The sequence below is a fragment of the Haliotis asinina genome, chromosome 8 (genome assembly GCF_037392515.1).
Source record: "Haliotis asinina isolate JCU_RB_2024 chromosome 8, JCU_Hal_asi_v2, whole genome shotgun sequence".
NCBI classification, from domain to species: Eukaryota; Metazoa; Mollusca; class Gastropoda; order Lepetellida; family Haliotidae; genus Haliotis; species Haliotis asinina.
Genome location: NC_090287.1, coordinates 29,866,205 through 29,886,059, shown reverse-complemented (window position 1 = coordinate 29,886,059; position 19,855 = coordinate 29,866,205). Strand labels below are relative to the sequence as shown.

At 40.2% G+C, this 19,855-nt stretch overlaps 2 protein-coding genes across 2 annotated transcripts in view; one reads left to right on the top strand and one right to left on the bottom strand.

Annotated features, from left to right (window-relative positions):
- LOC137293497 (poly(A) polymerase type 3-like) overlaps positions 1-3,556 on the top strand; it is a 38,356-nt gene extending 34,800 nt beyond the window's left edge. Inside the window, exons 19-21 of the mRNA XM_067824071.1 lie at positions 563-682; positions 1,324-1,389; positions 1,822-3,556. Of these exons, the coding sequence (XP_067680172.1) occupies positions 563-682; positions 1,324-1,389; positions 1,822-1,935 (300 nt within the window). The 3' untranslated portion in view covers positions 1,936-3,556. The remainder of the gene's footprint in view (positions 1-562; positions 683-1,323; positions 1,390-1,821) is intronic.
- Positions 3,557-6,634: 3,078 nt separating this feature from the next.
- LOC137294454 (uncharacterized) lies at positions 6,635-10,996 on the bottom strand. The gene is made up of 3 exons (XM_067825474.1): positions 10,925-10,996; positions 9,461-10,444; positions 6,635-8,693 (listed from the first exon to the last, which is right to left on the bottom strand). The coding sequence occupies exons 2-3, from the start codon at positions 10,421-10,423 to the stop codon at positions 6,711-6,713; spliced, it is 2,946 nt and encodes a 981-aa protein (XP_067681575.1). The 5' UTR covers positions 10,424-10,444; positions 10,925-10,996; the 3' UTR covers positions 6,635-6,710.
- Between the last annotated feature and the right edge of the window lie 8,859 nt (positions 10,997-19,855).

Sequence of the window (19,855 nt, the reverse complement as noted above, 5' to 3'; positions counted from 1 at the left end):
TCCTTTTTAACGATATTTTCATTTTTTAGAACGTGGATAATAAATAGGATACAAAACTCATTCCCCTTTCATGTCAAGTTTATGTCCCTCGTGAAAAGGGAAGCTCGTTTAATATCCTGTAAGTAAGATTCAGCAGCACAGGCAAGTAAAAGGCTTAATAACTTACAGGAGCAGCAAGGATAACGCTTTATAGCGTACAGTAGCAACAGCAAGTAAACAGCTTTATAGCATACAGTAGCAGCAGCTGCAAGTAAGAGGTTAAGTAAGATTCAGCAGCAGCTGCAAATAAAAGGCGACATTGAAACAGCAATGAGTCAAAAACTTAGTAACATTCTACAGCCATGTGTGAAAGGCTAACATTCAGTGACAGAAGAAGGCTAAGTAATATAAAGAAAATTGTAAGTGTTCCTGAAGTATTCACTACAGGAAGAGAAGCAGCATATAAAATGTGACAACAGGTAGTATTACCTTCATCTGAAGTCAGTGAAGAGTAATTTAATCAGCACTGGGAAACAATCATACAAATATCATGAAGTATACCAGTGTGTTCCTCTGATTGTAGGATGGTGTCCTCTCAGCTGATGGTGAGGACCTGGAAGCTGGAGGAGAAGGCCGGGCCAAGAGACCAGCCTCTCCCATTGAACAGACCACACAGAAGAGAAGTAAAAATGAGGAAGAGGAGGTCAGTGCTCATGTAATGTTCTCAAGTGTTTCCATTACTGAAACTGGAAGAGTATTTGTCTGTTCTAATTTTGTATGCTGTAGTTATATAAGTCATTTCACTTCGTATATATTTAAGAAAGATTATTGGGATGGTTGGATAGTCTAGTGGTTAATGTGGTCTCTCCTCATGCTGAAGACTCTGGTTTGATTCCTCACATGGATACAGTTCAACAGTGATCCCACTTGTTGCAGCAAGAAAGGAAAACTGTGGGTGAGTGAGTGAGTGAGTTTAGTTTAACGCCACACTTAGCAATATTCCAGCTATATGACGGCGGCCTGTAAATAATTGACTCTGGATCAGACAATCCAGTGATCAACAGCAGGAGCATTGATCAGTGCATTTGTGAACTGATGACATGTGTAAACCAAGTCAGTGAGTCTGACCACCTGATCTTGCTAGTTGCCTCTTGCAACAAGCAGAGTTGCCTTTTATGGCAAGCATGGATTACTGAAGGCCTATTCTACCAGGGACCTTCACTGGTCGAATACTATGGACTTGGATCTGAGACTGCTGTTGATGTGGAAGACAGACTTCCCAATAAAGTAGGTTCAGATGCCCAGGAATACGTGTCTATGTTTGTATAACCATTACTTTTTCAGAGAGAAGAAGCACCTATGCAGGTTGATGACAAAGTTACCACAGACAAAGTAGCAAATGTAAATAAGGTAAGAAAGTTCAGGATTCCTCGTCTGGACTATATGAATTCCCTTTGAAATGTGAGTCTTCCATTCACTTAGAAATATACATGTTATTCTACAGACTGAAGCACAGCAAGACAATTTATGTTTCCATTTCTATTTGTTAGTTTTGAAACATTTCTTTTGGTTTTCAGTGATTTTAAAATGTTTTCAATCTTAGTGTTATAAAGTGACATAGATGATCATGACTGAGTGTTACTTTTGTCTTCTAAAGCTTCAAAGGGTGTTAAACCAACGACTCTCTAAAAACATCATGGCATGGAAATATTGTGACAACTGAGAGCAGAAGTGTAGGGCTGAGAACAGGAGAAAATGATTTCAAGTACTAGGTCCTTGTTCCAAGATGATGAGATGCCTGTCCTTGCTTGAGTCATCGCAAATACCTCACTTGTGTTGCAGCATGTGAATAGACTGCCCAGCAACGATCTGCCCGACATCACCAGCCCACAGCCCATGTCTCAAGGGGTACCGTTCCAGCTCATAAAAAATTCCATAAAGTTAAAACTAAAATGAATATATGTATGTCATTGTATCAATGCATAGTGCTAACAGTCATGCAAGGTGGAACAGAAGACACCAGGCAGTGGACCAGACAAACCAAGAAGGTTTGGCAAGACAGGTTAGGAAGGGAGACAACTCTTGACATGATAACCAGATAAGGAGATGCTTATAAGCTGTATGATCTTGTAAGGATGAATGTTTGTCTGCTGGTGTATGCTGAAAGTGCTGGTAGCCAGAGTTGAGGTGTTGTGACATGTGTACACGGGTGTCTTGGGTTGGTGAAGCAATAATGTCCATCAGTTTCTGGATTTCAGAAGATTTTAAGTAAGCTTGTGATGATTTTATAGTAGGAAGTACATTGTCATGTGAGTTTAAAAGGTTACATAATGGGAAGAAACGAGAATAATGTTGTGTTGACTTTTAAATTTTCTGAAATTCAGAACTTGCTTTTATGTTTTCTCAGTGTTGTACAATTTCGTGGGAAAAGGGTGGATATATTTGTGTTTTCATTTACATAGATATTCAGCATGTAATGACCCAACCTTTGGGACTGTGATTTGGGTTTAGATCATTTGAGACACCGTGTTTTGATTGGGGTAATTTATGTTACGGTTTGATTTTTTGAAATTGAGTCTAGGGCAGCAAGAGGTTATTACTTTCATCGAGCATATATTCTATGTATATTTGTTGTAATATAAAACAGATAAGAGCAATGCATTTCGTCAACTGACAAGAGGCTCAATGTTTATGTGAGAATTCCTTTTAGATCATAACAATTTAATGCAAACACAAGCTCTTTGTTGAAACATATTACACACTGGTGCTTGTGTAATGCCACAGTATATTTTCCGAGTTCATATTTCAATGTTTAATTTTCAATTGCATAAGAATGGCAGTCTGATTTTCCACCAATAAACCGTACTATGATGAATTTATAGAATTGATTTAGAATTACTAATTGTCAGTTTGCTGGCTTTAAATGTTTTGTCATGTTAGTTATATTCCTAAATACTGTAAGGATGAAGTAAGTGTTTGAGAGATGGAAATGGTTACTGTAGAACTTTTAAATCATCCCCACGTGTACACAGTGTAGTAACGATTTGACTCTTAGATACCTGAAAATATAGTTTGGAATTCCTCATATGTTTGCAAAGAAATACTGTTTAGTTTCTGCTATACTTGTGTGCAGGTTAGATTTGTTAACATATTGCTGATCATTATAAGTTCATGTCTATTTCATGGAAGAAATCAATACATACATGGGCAAAACCAATCACTGACAAATGTCAGTGTCTCATCTTGTGTAGAAATATCAGTTAATTTTGGCATTTTACAAGAATGAAAGGAATCCTACCGACCAGAACCATTGATGCTGATTGCAATTTTCATGTGAGCATTTAAACACACTGGTGGTTGTTTCAGTTTCTGTGTGTGTATATATATATGTTGGGATATGTGTGTGAAGCCTCTCTTGGCAACACAGCTATGTCAGTCTCCCTGCTGTACATGGGCAGTTCTTTTTGGATGGAAGCACAGAAATCATTCTTACATTGTATAAACCATCACACTCTGTAGTCTTTGTGGTATTTATCATGTATCATCTGTAAATAAAATTTGAGTTATCTTTACAAAATATTTTACTTTTCTTGTTTTGTTGATAGGGTGTTTTCAGGGCTGGTTGGGTAAGCCAACAACACTCACTCTGTCCTGCTACTGGAGTCCAACTCATTGTGTCAAAGGCAGTGGACAACCTATGTGGTGTAGTGGTTAGAGTGTCTGCCCGGTAAGCTGAAGGTCGCCGTTTCGATCCACGACCATTAATGGATACCAAAGGACTAAGCGACTCAGTATAATGTTTCTGAATGGGGTATTCAGCATGGAATCTGTGTAAGCCAGCACAAAACAGCTTAAGTCTGGTCTAGTACAAGCAGCCACACATCCATGCAGTCATATGAGTAAAATATTCTCAAGTACCATGTTAAACCCTGTTTCACCTCAAAGGCAATGTAATTTGCTTGAGTTGTGGTCCTGGGCACGTCAGAAAGATAATTTTGGTTATGAATCCTAGTTAACTCAGATTAATTTTCTTGACAACCAAATTGGTAGCCGACTGGGCCATGCATCTCTTTCCCTTTATTCCACCTCAAGCTGACATGCTGTCAGAAACCCCTGAAAAACTGTTACAGATTACTTTTGTAAAGACGGTTCCATTCAAGTTCTGTTTTGATATCCATTTGTTATGACCTTTAGCAGTTCAACCTCAGCACAGCATGTTTCCAGGTCTGGGTGCTGAAATGATAATACCTTAAAATGCCACTTCTGAACATGGGTGAGCACAGATAAACATCTGTTTTGAAGGATAGCTGCATACAACTAACCAGTTAGGATGCATCAATTCCAAATGCCGCTCAAAGAAAGAAGGGCGTACTTTGGTCAAAATAATCCCGGGTTCTTATGTCTGGTATTGCAGCATGCAATGGTTTAAGAAATCGTAAAGGGTACGTGTCGTTATTTTGATATCAGAATTGCTTTGCCTGCTTTGTTTTTATGAGGACAAAACCACGAAGAATGTGTTGCCTGATTAAGTTTTTTTATGAGGATAGAGCCACGAACAGAGTGAAATTGCACCACTGCTCCCATGTGACTTCTCCCTGACGACGATCTTGTGCTGTCTTTGGAGATTTTACGCTTTCTTTCCCACGTGCTGCTTAATTCACACACGGCCTGACGTCTGTTTGGTTTTGTATGTATATATCCTTTTTTGAACCCGTTTTGACGTGTGGGCTAAATACACTTAAGTAATTTAATTACAAATATTTTGAAAACAATACAGTTACATGTTTACAAAACAACTTTGATGGAAAAACATTAACCTCACTGCGGATACTTTAGTCTGGCATTTTGTGGGTCTTTCATATTTTTTACCCTAGTGGTTAAGGCGTACGCTCGACATACCGAAGAACTGGGATCGATTCCCCACATGGACACAAGTGTATAAAGCTCATTTTGGTATCCCCAGAATATTTTTGGTATTGCTGGAACATTGCTAAAAGACATAAACAGTTGTAAGTAAAGTGTAAACTGCTGTTAATAATTACTTTAGAATATATTTATAACAAGCCATCACCACCTGTTCAAAACATTTCAAATCATTTTCAAAGCGATATGTGAGTGCTTAATTAATGTATACTGCTGCTGAAATTAAACGAAATACAGTTCTTGTATGACGCACAGGTAGTTTTTACGTTTATACGACCCGTCAAGGTCCCGGGGTAGAATAGGCCTTCAGCAACCCATGCTTGCCACAAAAGCGACTATGTTTGTCGTAAGAGGCGACTAACGGGGTCTGGTGGTCAGGCTTACTGACTTGGTTGACACGTCATCGGTTCCCAGTTGCGGAGATCAATGCTCATGCTGTTGAACACTACACTGTCTGGTCCAGACTCGATTATTGACAGACCGCCGCCATATAGCTGGGGTATTGCTGAGGGTGGCGTAAAACTAAACTCACTCACTAACTCACTTTAACGTTCATACGCCTGTGTAAAATCCTCCCAGAGACACACCAGATGCAGTTCAACTCATCCCGAAATAGACTTGCGAATGTTGTTTCAGGAGGTTAACACAATAAATACGCAATATGCGCATAATAGCTCCATTAATTCAGCACATGCACGTTACTTTGTAAATGGAAATATCTTGAACAAGGTGTTATACTCAAATTCGCAACTCACGTCATTCACGCATAAGATCTTACGAGAAAGATCCTCGTGAATCCTATTCCAAATGCCTTATTATACCAACCGTGATCACTATAACTGACCGTGCAATCTTTTTTTTCACTTTCAGCCCTATATTTCCGTGTTTGTTTTCGTACGTCGGCACATGACTGAGTCAACCTTGCTTGTGTTTGTGGGCGGTGCCTCTGATGACAAAAGCATGAGCTCGCCTTTTCGCGAACATCTGGAACCCGTTTCACAAAGCTATCTTAACGCTACGACTGTCGTACCTCCTAATCTGTAACAGACCTACGAGCGCGTTTCCCCCGCTTTTAGCACCATGACCCCGGTCTTAGGTGTGACGAGCAAAAGCTTTAAACACTAGGCTAACCTACATCCATTTAAACTTAAGACACTCGGAGCTTTACGACGCCTTTGTGAAACCGGCCCTGGTCTCGTGAACAGTGATTCATAAAAGGATTCTCATGATTTTGACAGTGGACAAAAAACGCTTTTGGCATAGATTTCTTTTGAATATGGGAAGAGCTTTGTCGCTTTTCTGTTTGATGCTCCATCCGTTAACGTGAAGTATTATCAGAACCCGGTTATGGCTACGCGTGCGTGCGTGCGTATGTACAATATGAGAAAGAAATTATATACGGTCCCTAATTATATCGAACAAGGAGTTCCACCCAGCAATCTTTGGTCTCTTGATGCAGGTATCGTTAAGATGCAGGTATCCTTAAAAGAACTCATTCTTTTAAGAATGATGATGAGCCATTATAAGACAGAAGTATTGCCAGGTTTGCCTGTAACCCAACAAACACATCCACGAAGTTTGCCTTTTCTTGTGCACGCACGCACGCATGCACGCACGCACACAAATGCGTAAATTCGCGTTTTCTTACAAAACATTTATTATGTACATCACAAACAATAAAGTATGAATATATTAAAAAAAATACAAAACGGAAAAGGAGCACAGAATTGTATGTTAATGGCAAACGCAGGATAATGCCAACGAGTGTCTGAAAATATGTCTATCACATGTATTGAAATACGAACGTCTTACTGAAACACAGGATTAAACATTACATTACAAGGATTACGAATTTCCTTAGTCGTTGAATTCATCAAAAGTCCGTAGTGGTCATCGTCACCAGCGGGTGTGTGCATGTCAACAACGTGTTCAGTATCGGCTGCACCGCCACAAGAGGGATTCACTCTCAACGTATCACAATCGGAAATACGCCTCGAAGCATCGTCGTCGTCTGTGTACGCCCCGATTGTATTGTACATGTCGTTGTCGACGCCGTCCTGACTGGCGACCTCAGAATCTTCGTGATCTCTCATTTCTTTGATGGATGCGTAGTCAGTCGTTTTGTCATCGTCAAGTTCCTCAATGCCTTGTCCTTTTCCACTGAATGTCATTTTAATGTCATCGGTCACCATGGAACTTGGTTCAAGTAGGGATCTACCCGTGCAGCATCCCCTCATTAAGTCGAAGACCCTCTTCGTACAAACGAAGGAGACGAAAATGTATAAGCCCTTGACCACGCATAATATTACGAAAATATACTTATAGATTTCTGAGTCCACCAAGACAGACACAAGAGCAAAGAACCAGGTGATTCCTGTCAGAATGGAAAGCTGTGCATACAGACTGATGCTTGACTTCTTGCTCTTCAGCTCAAGCTGTTCCTTGGCCAGTTTTTTCATGGTAAGAGCTGTTGCCACGAAAAGACCACCATTGACAGCCATGATGAGAACAACAGGAACCCCGACTGCGAAAAGCACTGAATAGAAGTTGGACACATAGCAAATGCTTGGCCCATACCCCATGTCCTGACCATTACTCAGCTTATGGTTGACCGCAACGGTTCCACCAACGACTGCGCCAGGGACGATGATGCTGGCGAAGACGTACAGGACGTACCTCTTTCTGTTGCTGTAACTGGCGTGTCGTGATAGGAGGAGGTTCTTGAAGACGACGTACGTGTGGACTGTACAGATGGACAACCAGGTGAAGGAACTCAGAAGGAAGAAATGCGTCACTATTCCAGTAACCATGCACATCTTGGGTTGTTCAATTCTTGCACTGCCTAACGTGTATAACAATAGAGCTGCTAGTAGCGTGAAGACGAATCCCATTCTGTTCTTACCAGGAAGAGTCCTTAGTGGTCTGTAGATGCAGTAGACGACGAAGGTCAGCAGGAGGCAGATGAGGGTGAGAATCAGACATGCCATTGAGACATAGAAGAGCGTGTCTGAGGACACACTTGTTGACGAGAGGGTTACAGGCCCACCGCAGGTTGTACTATTGTCATATATCGCCGTATAACAGACGTAACCGGTGTTATTAGTGGAAGGTTCAAATTGACTGATATCAATAGTTTCATTGGAGCCAACACGTTGCATTGTGTTAGTGGCCTCGTCATATGTGTAGTCGACATCTTGGAAGACCTTCACTCTGGGACACTGAAGTGTGGCCGCGACGTAGAGAGGCTTATTGGTCTTTGTGAAGTCAATTATCCTACCGACATCAAGGGTGTATATGTTTGTTGTATCGTCTAAGGCCTCCTTGGTGAGTTTTGGGTGTGTGGTGTTGTCATCAGGATCTGTCCAAACTGGCTCAGCCATGAATGTGACATTAGAGACACCAAGTTTTACGGACCAAACTGATTCACGCAGTTCAAGAAGTTTGGTTTCCATCTCGCCAATCTCGCTCTCCCAGCTGATCATGAACGTTGTTTGGAGAGAAATGTACGGGACTCTGCTGGAAGAAGCCTCCGCCGCTTTCTTGACATGAGCCCTGAATCGAAAAAGTCCAAATCCGAATGAATCAATTCCCAGCACTGTTTTAAGGTGGTCCTTGAGTTGGCCTGCAGTGGTGGTGAGCCACGTCTCAATGTCGTCCACCACGAGGCTTGCAGTGGGTCTAAGGAGTACCTCTATCTGGTACACCATTCCTTTTGCCGACCTGATGACTGAGAAGCAGGTGTCATCTCTGAGGATGCGGTCACCCGTGCACTGCATTTGACGACATTCCCCCTGGAATCCAATAAAAACATCTTATACCAACATATCTTTAGACTGTGTGTTTCATGTTTCTGAAGATTATCAAGAGCAAATCACGGCGTTGTGTTTCTAGTAAATGAAACGAAAATCAAATATATTTTATAACAAATTCAGGCATTCAAAGCATTATAAACCGATTTCGCTGTTTATTGCATTCAGGTTGATCAATATATAAGTTTTGCGAAATGGAAAAGAGTAGTTCCTTTATTCAAATCATTAGGGTCATCTTATAGAACAAAAGTGAACAAAACGCCCATAGTCTTTGGTTCTGTGCATTACCTTGGAACTTCGAGAGTATATACCAATCTGATTTTTCTTTTGTAGGGGACTGTATTGATGTATTTAGTTCATCAATAGTTCTACAGATATGTTAGAGGTGACAAGCCCAACCTTCATGGCTTTGTTTATAATGATCCAATGTGTTTTTTCTTTCCCTAAAATTGCAATGGTTAGTAGAAATGTGTCCATTTCTGTGACTTCTAGTTTGTTTTCTACGAATTCTGTGTAAGCGAACTGGAGAACGTCCAAAACCTGAATTACTTTGAGGCCTCTCCAAAAATACCAAGCTAACTCAGTATTCACCCGCGAAGGTGCTACATGTGAAAACTTTGCATCATGCCTATTTGACAAGGGTTCATCAACACATGCTCAAAGTACAATCGGGAATTTTAAATAGACCCATCTTTTAGCAAAGATTTCATTTGGATGTGGAAATGTTTTCGTTGCGCTTATGTACTTACTGTGTTGTTGTCATATATCATTCCCGCTGGACATTCACAGGACAGAGCTGTCGTCTGCTGCTGCATCTTGATGGCCTCGGGATCCATCACTACAGAAAAGGGGTACGGGATGTCGAACGGACAGCTAGGCATTGGGAGGAAGGTATCGTCCAGGTCGCCATGATTACACATATAGCAGAAGACATTCCGGTAGGTTTCGCCGAATAGGTGAATCGGGGCGGAATACCCAAGGCAGCTGTTTTCTGTTGTAGCATTATATTCCTGCCATTTGCCTGTGATGTTACATGACGATGTGATCTCCTCGATGGGAGTGTAACATGGCCTCATATTCGTGTCTTTTGGTGGATGTAGGAAGATGGCGCAACCGATGTCGTCAATGAAGGTCTGTATGATCTGTTGGGAGGTCATACCAGGCCTCAACCAAACAAGCTGGGTACACTGGGCTTTGATCGACCAGAGTCGGTAGTCTGTAGCACCGTTACATTCAGCACAGAACTGGTTCCGATACAACTCCGTCTCTGTCTCAACAGGAATCCATGAAGTGATGTTTTGATCCGGACGTTCGCAAAGTTTCACCAGCTCCTCATCAGTTCTGATGGAACATTTTTGGATTGAATGGAACGAGAACCCTGCTTTCTTGTCATAGATGAGTTTGAAGGCGTTGCTGTGGCATCGATATCGAGACGGGTGAAAATTTGGGGTTCCCAAATGTTCCAAAGCCCTGTCCGCACAACAGTCGCCATATTTGTCGCACTGATCATCGCAGTGGCAGCCTGGACAGATGCGGCAAGTTCCACTGTTTGTTACGTTGGATTTCGAACACATGCGGTCCTGCCCGCAAAATTTCTCATTTATATATTCAATGTAGATCCTCTCGGTTTCTGTGAATGATATTTCTTCTGCCACTGACATCATTACTACAGAGGTGACGAAGACGATGTGTGGGTAGAAGACGCGCATCATGGTACTCGAGGACACTGGCCGCTGTTAAATGATATATAAGATACGTTTTTATACAGTTGTAAAGAAAATGTAACTTATAGTTTATTTCTTGAGAAGTGATTTATGTGTCCACGTGAGTATGAGTGAGTATGAAAACTTTGAGAGCATTTCAGAATACAATTCAACATACATAGTTGAATGCACCACTTGGAAGCAATGCAACTTAACTTAAATGACTCGAAACTGAATAATCGATTATCACCATGTGTTAAAATGTCCATTGAACATATGGAAAAAACTTCATGTGAACAGATAAAAAAAAAAGATTTAAAGTTATCCCGAAAGTAATGGTAGATTAATTACTGATTTTAAAAAATGTTAAATCAATGCGATGATGAGAAGGAACTCAGTCCTTCCACAAGTACTGAGAATATATTTTCAGCGACAAGAAAAACAAACGTCGCCCACTGAAGCAAAGCATTAAATGTCAGCCCATTCATAGTTCCGTTATTCAATACTGACCAGTAAGGTAGGTGTTGTTGCTTGCGGGCTTTCTGAGGAACGTCTTCGAAACGTAAGCTCGAGTCTTGACACTTCGCACGTGTGTAGATTAATGAGAGAAATCACTTTCAGGACAGTTTTATGTCGGTCGCCATGTTGGTGCCCCAGGGCCGACGACGTGCCCGACGTCAACGATGCGAGGCAGGACACGTGAGATATGCGGTTATGACGTTGGAGGTTGTAATAGGTATTAGTAGTGTCAGGTACAGGGGTGAACAGAAACGAGTACCATCATTGCTTTTAGGTGACTGCTGTACTATTCAAGGTCGTAATGACATCTGATCACCAATACAACGTCATTCCACGACGTTTAATAGTGTTAGCATCGACCTTGTGACTTCCATGCTTGTTTACGTTTTTTTAACAAATCGATCTTGTGATCCATGTGGATTAATAGTGCCAACATGGACAGTGTGATCCACGGGGTTTAATAGCGGCAGCATGGACAGTGTGATCCACGGGGTTCAATAGTGCCAGCATGGACAGTGTGATCCACGGGGTTCAATAGTGTTGGCATCGATTGTGTGATCCATGGGGTTTAATAGTGACAGCATGGACCGTGCTGTCGATAGGATTTAATAGTGCCAACATGGACCGTTTGATCCACGGGGTTCAATAGTGTTGGCATCGATTGTGTGATCCATGAGGTTTAAAGTATTGGCATCGACTGTGTGATCCATGGGGTTTAATAGTGCCTGCATGGACCGATTGAACAATATCAGCATGGACTGTGTGATCCACGTGGTTTAATAGTGACAGCATGGACCGTGCTGTCGATGGGATTTAATAGTGACAACATGGACCGTTTGGTCCACGGGGTTTAATAGTGTTGGCATCGATTGTGTGATCCATGAGGTTTAAAGTATTGGCATCCACTGTGTGATCCATGGGGTTTAATAGTGCCCGCATGGACCGATTGAATAATGTCAGCATGGACCGTGTGATCCATGGGGTGTAATTGTGTCAGCATGGACCGTGTGGTCACTGGAGACTGACTATGTCATCCATGGGGTTTAACAGTATTATCATGGAACCTATGATCCAGTGCCTACACGAGCGTGAGCAAGATTCCCATGATCCACATGGTTTAATGATATTGACTGTATGATCCAACACGTTTTAACGATACAGAAACTAAAACAACAAACGATACAGAACTAAAGTACTCCAGATGCCGGTTTGAACGTATAATACATTAGTGAATGCGTTACTTGATAAAATATAAGTTTTCAGACGCAATTCGGCTTTGGGCAGTACTGTAGCTGAACTGACCGTCCCTGTCAAATAGTACATAGTTAGTGATCAATCACTAGTCAGGACCGCTCGCAAACACATCCATATCAATCCCTGATCCTTGTGTCATACTTATCACTTAGTCACACGGCAAGCCAATCATACTACTTGTTTGTGACTTCCATACTTATTTACGTTTTGTACACGAATTCTTCGCATGTTGTACCATACAACCTATCAGGGATTGTCTTCCTGCGCCGTTGACCCACTGCTTTACAAAGCAGAACGTGCCTCTTGGAAGCAATGAAGGAAATGTAAGTGTGTTTCACCAACTAATTCAATACACGATTTCAAATAACACTTCAAGGTATTTCTTTTCACACAACTTCCTCTGTTGTGTCCTTTTGAAAAAAACCCCTACAAATAAAGATTCCAACAGCGTCATGGGAATTACTTCTTTATTGAACATGTATTTTATTTAATTTAGGTATCTCTGTGAAGACATGCATACAACTGTGTACAGATATGTGAACGTTCTGTGCATCCATTACGGTGTTATGCTGTACAGAATTACGTCTTGTGTACTCATTGGGAATATACTCAGCGTCTGTCCTTCGGGAGACAAATCCCTGAAAACCTTCGTTAAACTGATATCTTTTCCATCTGCTTTGACATAAAACACAATCTTCACAGATTTATCTCAGGCAAGAAAGCCGACCAATAATACAACTCTAGATGTTGCTTAGAGGGTGAATTTATTACTTATTGTCATCACTTATCAGTTACACAAGTAATTTAAGGAAACTTTTGGTTTTGAAGTGGACTTAGTTAATGTTCTAAATTGGAAACGCAAATATGCTCTAAGAAAAATAAGATTATAATCCCATACATCTGAAACAGATTGAAACAAGTAGATACAGAAGTAGTAAATCCCGACGCATAAACTTCTATATATGAATTGTTATTCTCAAGATTTAGAAGATGAACTTCACATTTTACTTCAATGTCCATGGCACTCTCATTTGGGATCTATTCATTTAAAGAAAAAACATTTGAAAAAATTGTTCCATTTATGATTATATGCAGTTATTATATTTAAAAAAATAATATTCAGTGTTCATTAAATAAATGTGCATATCAAGCTTTTCAGTCAAGGAGCAACATTTAATGTATTTGTCGATCGTGAACTTTATCATGTATTATGTATTTGTAATATCATATACTTGGACAGAGACCAGCTTGGCTTGCGCAATACGATCTGTCCGTCTGTATGCACGGGAACGCTTCGATAACTATGGTATAAAAGATTCCGTCGCACTGACGAGAGTCCGGTGTACGATCAGACATTCTCGTTACAACTCCACGATAATTGTGTCTTGCCTGCCCTCTTAATTATGTCTCCTGATCCTTTGTATCGGGATTTGATCCGAACAATGTTCGTGTTCAAACTGTCACAAGACAAGGCATTGGAGGTATCATGGAGGTTTTGGTAAATCGGATCAATGTTACGTACAGGTCAGTCATTTGACCGTCGTAGTGTTGGCTGCCAAGGGGATGTCAGAGAAAGAGATAGCAAGCTCTTTTCTTTTTCACTCTCTCATCAGACTCGGGAAGATCCGGTTTAGAATTGACCTTCTGTAACCCGTGCTTGTAGTAATACGCGACTAACAGGACAAAAAAATGTTTGTTTGCTAATATATTCCCAGAACGTTTTTGAAAATAATCATTTTTGAGACAAGTTCTACATCTCTTGGAATTATGATAGTAAAACAATATTTTTATTCCTTAAGTTGTTTTTTTTTCAGACAAAATAAAAAAATACCACTTGTATTCCATGTTAAAGATGAATTTATCACCTTTCACTGAATTTGATGCAAAAGATATACAGTTTCAAGGTATTTTAAAAAAAAAAATAATAATAATCTTTCAATTTTATTACAAAAGAACTAGGAAAGTTAATAGTTTTCCTTAATTTTGATAATGTTTACCAGCTTGGACTGATTAAGACTTTTAGTATGTGATGCATTAGGTATGTCTGAATTAGAAACAAACCAATTTGTTTCTGTTGCAATTTGTTTGGGGTTCCCTCTTTGGGGGATCTAAATCTCCTGGCCTAGATGGGGGGTCAGGCTTGCTGACTTTGGTTAACACATGCCGTCGTGTCCCAAATGAGTAGATGCTCGTGGTGTTGATCATTGGATCAGGCTGAGTGTGGCGAAACACTAAAGTCATTCACTCACCAATGTTCTCACACCACATACGAACGCTAATGCCTATTTTGCATACAAGCACACATATTTCTTCATTTTTTTCGGGGTTATTTAATAATGCTGTAATCAGTGCTTAAAAATGAGCTACACTTGGGCTTAGTCAGCACTCCAAATACATGCACATGTATATGGATTTATTATCTAATCCTCGAATGACTGAAAACTCGAAATACTCAAAAACAAGTTTACATAATACGAGATATTCTTCCTCCCGTGCGGTCTTTCACTAGTCTTCACTCAAATTAATATTTGAACATTAAAACTTGTAAATAAAATAATTCATTAAGCAGGAAGTTTATGTGGTAATCGACGGTTATATAGGTAAATAGGTATCAATTTTTGAAAATATCCCGTCTGAATGTTTTTGTGCTCGATTTCTATGCTACTCATCAAAAGTTTGGACTCACATTAAACACCCATTGTGGTTACAACGAACATGAAGTTCTCCACTAACTTGGGCGAAACAACAGCAAACCTTATGCAGATTAATCGCACGAGGATCATTGATCAAATTGCCGGAAAGCACGTGCAAATATCGTGCGTGTGAACAGCTGCGTTTTGGTGTAATGTTTTGATAAGAAATTGCTATTTCACCCCGAGTTTCATAATTTATTGAACGCATGATAATAATCATTTCAACGTTACGAATTTGTGCTACAATACATCAGTTCATGTGTAAACAATACTTTTAAAGAGTATAAAATATCTTGCAAAATCTAGTCCAAATCTTTGTCAAGCTAGTATAATCGCTAGACTATGTGGTTCAGAGACTGTGATACAGACTATATATTTGCCGAAGCCAACGGTTGATATGCACGATCCCGCTCCTTAACGCAATCTGAGTAGTATGTCGACATGAAAGTACAATAGTATAGCATCGGCTTTATATCAAAACCAAATTGATGATAGTTTGTTAAGTAACTTTTCTTATTTTGGAAACAGAAGTTATGACTCCTTTTTCCACAGTTGGTCTGATGTTCTCATTACATTCTGCGTTGAAATGAATGTTTGATGCTGAACCAGTTTGGAGTCAGATTGAGATTTATTGGTATTATTTTGGCCCAAACTGTAGATACTTTATGAAATTGGGTCAAGGTTACCGAGACGAAATTCAGGCAGCTCATAAAAGAAGTATCCAGCCGTTAATTATCTTCATCACTAACGTTAATTATCTTCATCACTAACGGTAATTATCTTCATCACTAACGGTAATTATCTTCATCACTAACGGTAATTATCTTCATCACTAACGGTAATTATTCGCCATTTCTTTGACAAGACTCTTTCCCGACCGAATGCGTTTGTAACATTGGGCTTACTCATCATTTTCACCTGCCATCGAAGCTAAATGTCAGCGTGAGGTTTCAGGTTAAATACGTTTGTTTGTGGTTGGAAGTCATTAACTGGATGGATGTCTTATCGACATGGGGGTTGTTTATTCTTGTTTGAACGTGTACATTATGATGGTGAACACATTATATTCAGGTGTAATTTAATTCCATTCGTTAGGGGCATGTTGTACTGTGCTCTTTCTCTCTGGGAGGTGTCTGACAATGAGAAATGATCGCTAATGGACAATGTATATAGTTTTATGTACTTATAGTTTTAGCCATTGATCGAACGCACTTATTAAGCTGTAGAACATTCCATACGGTAAATTATGCTCTTCTAATAAATACTCCGCTCACTGACAGATGACTGTTTACACTGTTCAACTCACCTTTCAGTGTAGTATGGAATCCGAGATGGGACATTGTCGACATGTCAAGCTTTATCAAAATAATGAACATAGTATATATTATAATATATTGACTAAAACGCGTCAAACGACAATGCGACAACGCGACATTTCATGAAAATATCGCGTTGTCGCATTGTAGTTTCGCGTTTTAGTAAATGTTTGGACTTTTTTGTACTCAGATAGGGCGACAAATCGACAGCGAGACATATTTGGACCTTGAAAATTGTCGTTGTGTCTCGTGTCTCGTGTCGTCCTTTGGAGGATTAGAAAAATATAATTAAAACGCGACATGCGACATGCGACATCGCGACAATGCGACAAAAAGGCGAAATGTCGCGTTGTCTCATTGTCGCGTTGTCTCGCTTTGTTTATTTTTTGTTTGCCTCATTTTGTTTCTTTTTGAGAGGGCAACAACGCGACAATGTACCTTTTTCGGATTCCATAGTATAACGATATGAAATCAAACACATATGTAGGAACATTAGTGTTCTCTTTCCTAATGCAATAGTTCTGTATTACTGCATACCTGTGAAGATCTGGGTTAGAAATGGTCTTCAGTAACCCATGCTAGTCGTAAAAGACGATTAACGCGATCTGGTGTTCAGACTTGGTGACTTGGTTGACACATATCATCGTATACCAATTGCTGGCTCCATGCGGGTCACCCTTTACATGAACACCTGGTGTCATCGCTGATTTCCAGTGGTCCATGTATATGACTTTCATCCCTTTTTCTATTTGTCCATTTGAGACCCGTGAAGATCAAGTTTAGAACTGATCTTCAGTAACCGATGTTTGTCGTTACAGGCGACTAACGGGGTCGGGTGGTCTAGCTCACTTACTAGGTTGATATATGAATCCCAAATGTCTAGATCCACGCTCATAAGGTTGATCACTGGATTGTCTGGTCCAGAATCGATTATTTACACACCACAGCCATATAACTCGAAAGCAGATGAGTGGGGCTTTAAACAAGAAACCAAACGCATGACCTCATGGCTGCAAAAACCTTTCCATACGGGTCATGCCAAGACGAAACGACTTTTCGCGAATTTCAACCGTCCAATGAAATGAATAACAGAGAGTTAGCATAAGCCAGTTTGGAAGCAGCTTTGTCGAGCTTCATGGCACAAGTTTCAAACTTGCATCTTCAATTCCAAATCATGCTTTGACAAATATTTTGACAAAGTTCCTTTCTAATCGAAATTGAAACATGGAAATGATAATTCGTAAATGTTTTTATGAATGACCGAGATTGGCAGTTATCCCCATAGGCTATGGAAAGTCTCTTTCGTTCCAAATGTCTTTCCAAATGAAGCGAGAGATTGACGATCGATGTGACGGAACCAGTCGTACATGCCATACATTTCATTCGGAATGCCTTCTGTTGACCTTTTCGAGGTTGCATGATTAGAAAACACTTGCGAATTTTCACTTTAACGATCTGGTAACCAATGCTCTGTTTGTTAGGATGAAATATCATTCTGAAGTGACTTGCAATTCGGTGACTGCAGATTTGATTGCCGAGATAGCAGGCATTAAGATGTTATTTTAATACGATTCTACTTCAGTCGAAATGTCATGAGAGATCGAAAATACTTGATTGAACCTGACTAGTTGAAAGAAACAGATTTTGGGGATGAACATATTTTATCCTGAAGGGAAACTGGTACTACAGAAGAACAACATATGAATTCAATATATGAAAATAGTCGAAGTCGAACCAGAATATCTTGGAATGTACGGGAAAAAATTGACATTTAGAGAAAAGAGTGATTGAAATACAGACAAGATTACTCGAACGTTCGACTCAGAAAGAATCAGATCATGCTTCCGAAGTAATAAAATTAGACTTTTGTGATTTCCACCTGCTGAGATAATAAGTATCAAATAATAGATATCTCCATGAAACAAAAGACACTACCATTCCATTGACCTAACGTTCCTTCCTTGTCGTCGACACCTTTATAGGTCAATCAGCCTTGTAGCCCCATCAATAGTGTTTATGGAGTAGATTACATCTAAAAAATGCGTATTCCGGAAGAACATGGTCCTGTAGCAAGCGTAATGAATGGTAAATAAGCAGCTGTTTAAATCATCATCAAACAGACAGCATGATTTATCAGTGGGTTAAATGCGACAGATACGTACGCATGTCAACTCCGTAGGTCTGATAGGGCTGAACTTTTGAACTTGTCAAGTTGATTAGTCGTTGGGCTTTTCGAACAGAACATCAGCTGAATCTTAGCAGGGATTAAAGACTTGGATCAATGTAGTGAGCTTTTGAAAGTTTTGAGGTATGGTGTGGTATGTAGGGGCCTGTTGGAAAAGGCTACTGAGAACTGAACTGAGGTGTTCGTAACTGAACTGAGGTGTTCATAACTGAGATGTTCGTAACTGAGATGTTCGTAACTGAGTTGTTCGCAACGACCATACTTGTCATAGGCCTACCGCAGTCGAAGTGCCACAGGGCTCGTGTGTCGTCATGCATATAGTCCCCTACAATGGAATATATGCTCAGTTCTAAAAGAAACGTGAATCCTGTAACACGTGCGATACATTGCTTTCTGGCGAAAACATGCACAGACGCCCGCAACATGAAAATACATATAATCTTTATTTATTTATATATATATGTTTTGTAGTAATGTCACAGACGTGGTCAGACGTAACGACACTTGAGAGTCGTAGAAAAAATTGCAATGTTCGCTTTTCTTCTGGAATTCAGTTTAATTAATTCACACATAAACATGGCGTCGGCCATCTATCTAAGTAAGTCCAGAGGTAGAACTAAACGTTGGGACCAGTAGTGGAACTGAAAGGTGTCAATGTGTCTGCTTGACGTGGGAGGAAATCCCGAAGCAATGCAGGTCTGAGGCGTTTACCACCTTGGTGAAATGTATGTCATATTTGGGATTTCATTTTCCACATGGAAGTCGTGGTGGCTGAGCGGGCTAGGCGGTCGACTTTGTGTGCTGGCGATTAGGTGCATGACTTTGAGGGTGCGGGTTCGAATCCAAAAAAGTACTAGAATTTGTATTTAACTAAGAAAGTGAAATCCCAAATACGACATATATTGCATTTGACCACTTTCTAAATGGCATTGTGTAATCACACTTTGGTGAAGCTCATGAGCACATGTGGGGCGGTGGGGTAGCTTAATGGTAAAAGCGTTCGCTCGTCACTCTTGAGACCCGGGTTCGATTCCCCACATGGGTATAATGTGTGAAGCCCGCCGTGATATTGCTGACATAATGCAATCACTGACTCACGAGCACGGGCGATGAGCCAAAGACGCTGCTTGTTAAACGTGGCTTTAACTATGAACACTCACTGTTCGAAGTGTTTCGATTTTGTCGGAACCAAATAATGTCTTACGACAGAATATTTGAAAACAAATTTGTTTATTCATTGCTATGTTCAAAGATGGGATCATCACTGACAGTGTGAATTCTCTTTCACTCGTCATGTTGACTTACATATGCCGGACGGGTTTTTGTCTTAAATCGCAGGAAGCCCTACTCAAAAGTGACTTTATTTCACTAATACTTAAACCGTCAGTGACTCAGTCAGGCTTAAATGATTAGTTCATGCGTCAGGAACATACGTGCCCAATTACCTAACACCCTCGAAGGACGGGAGTAGAGC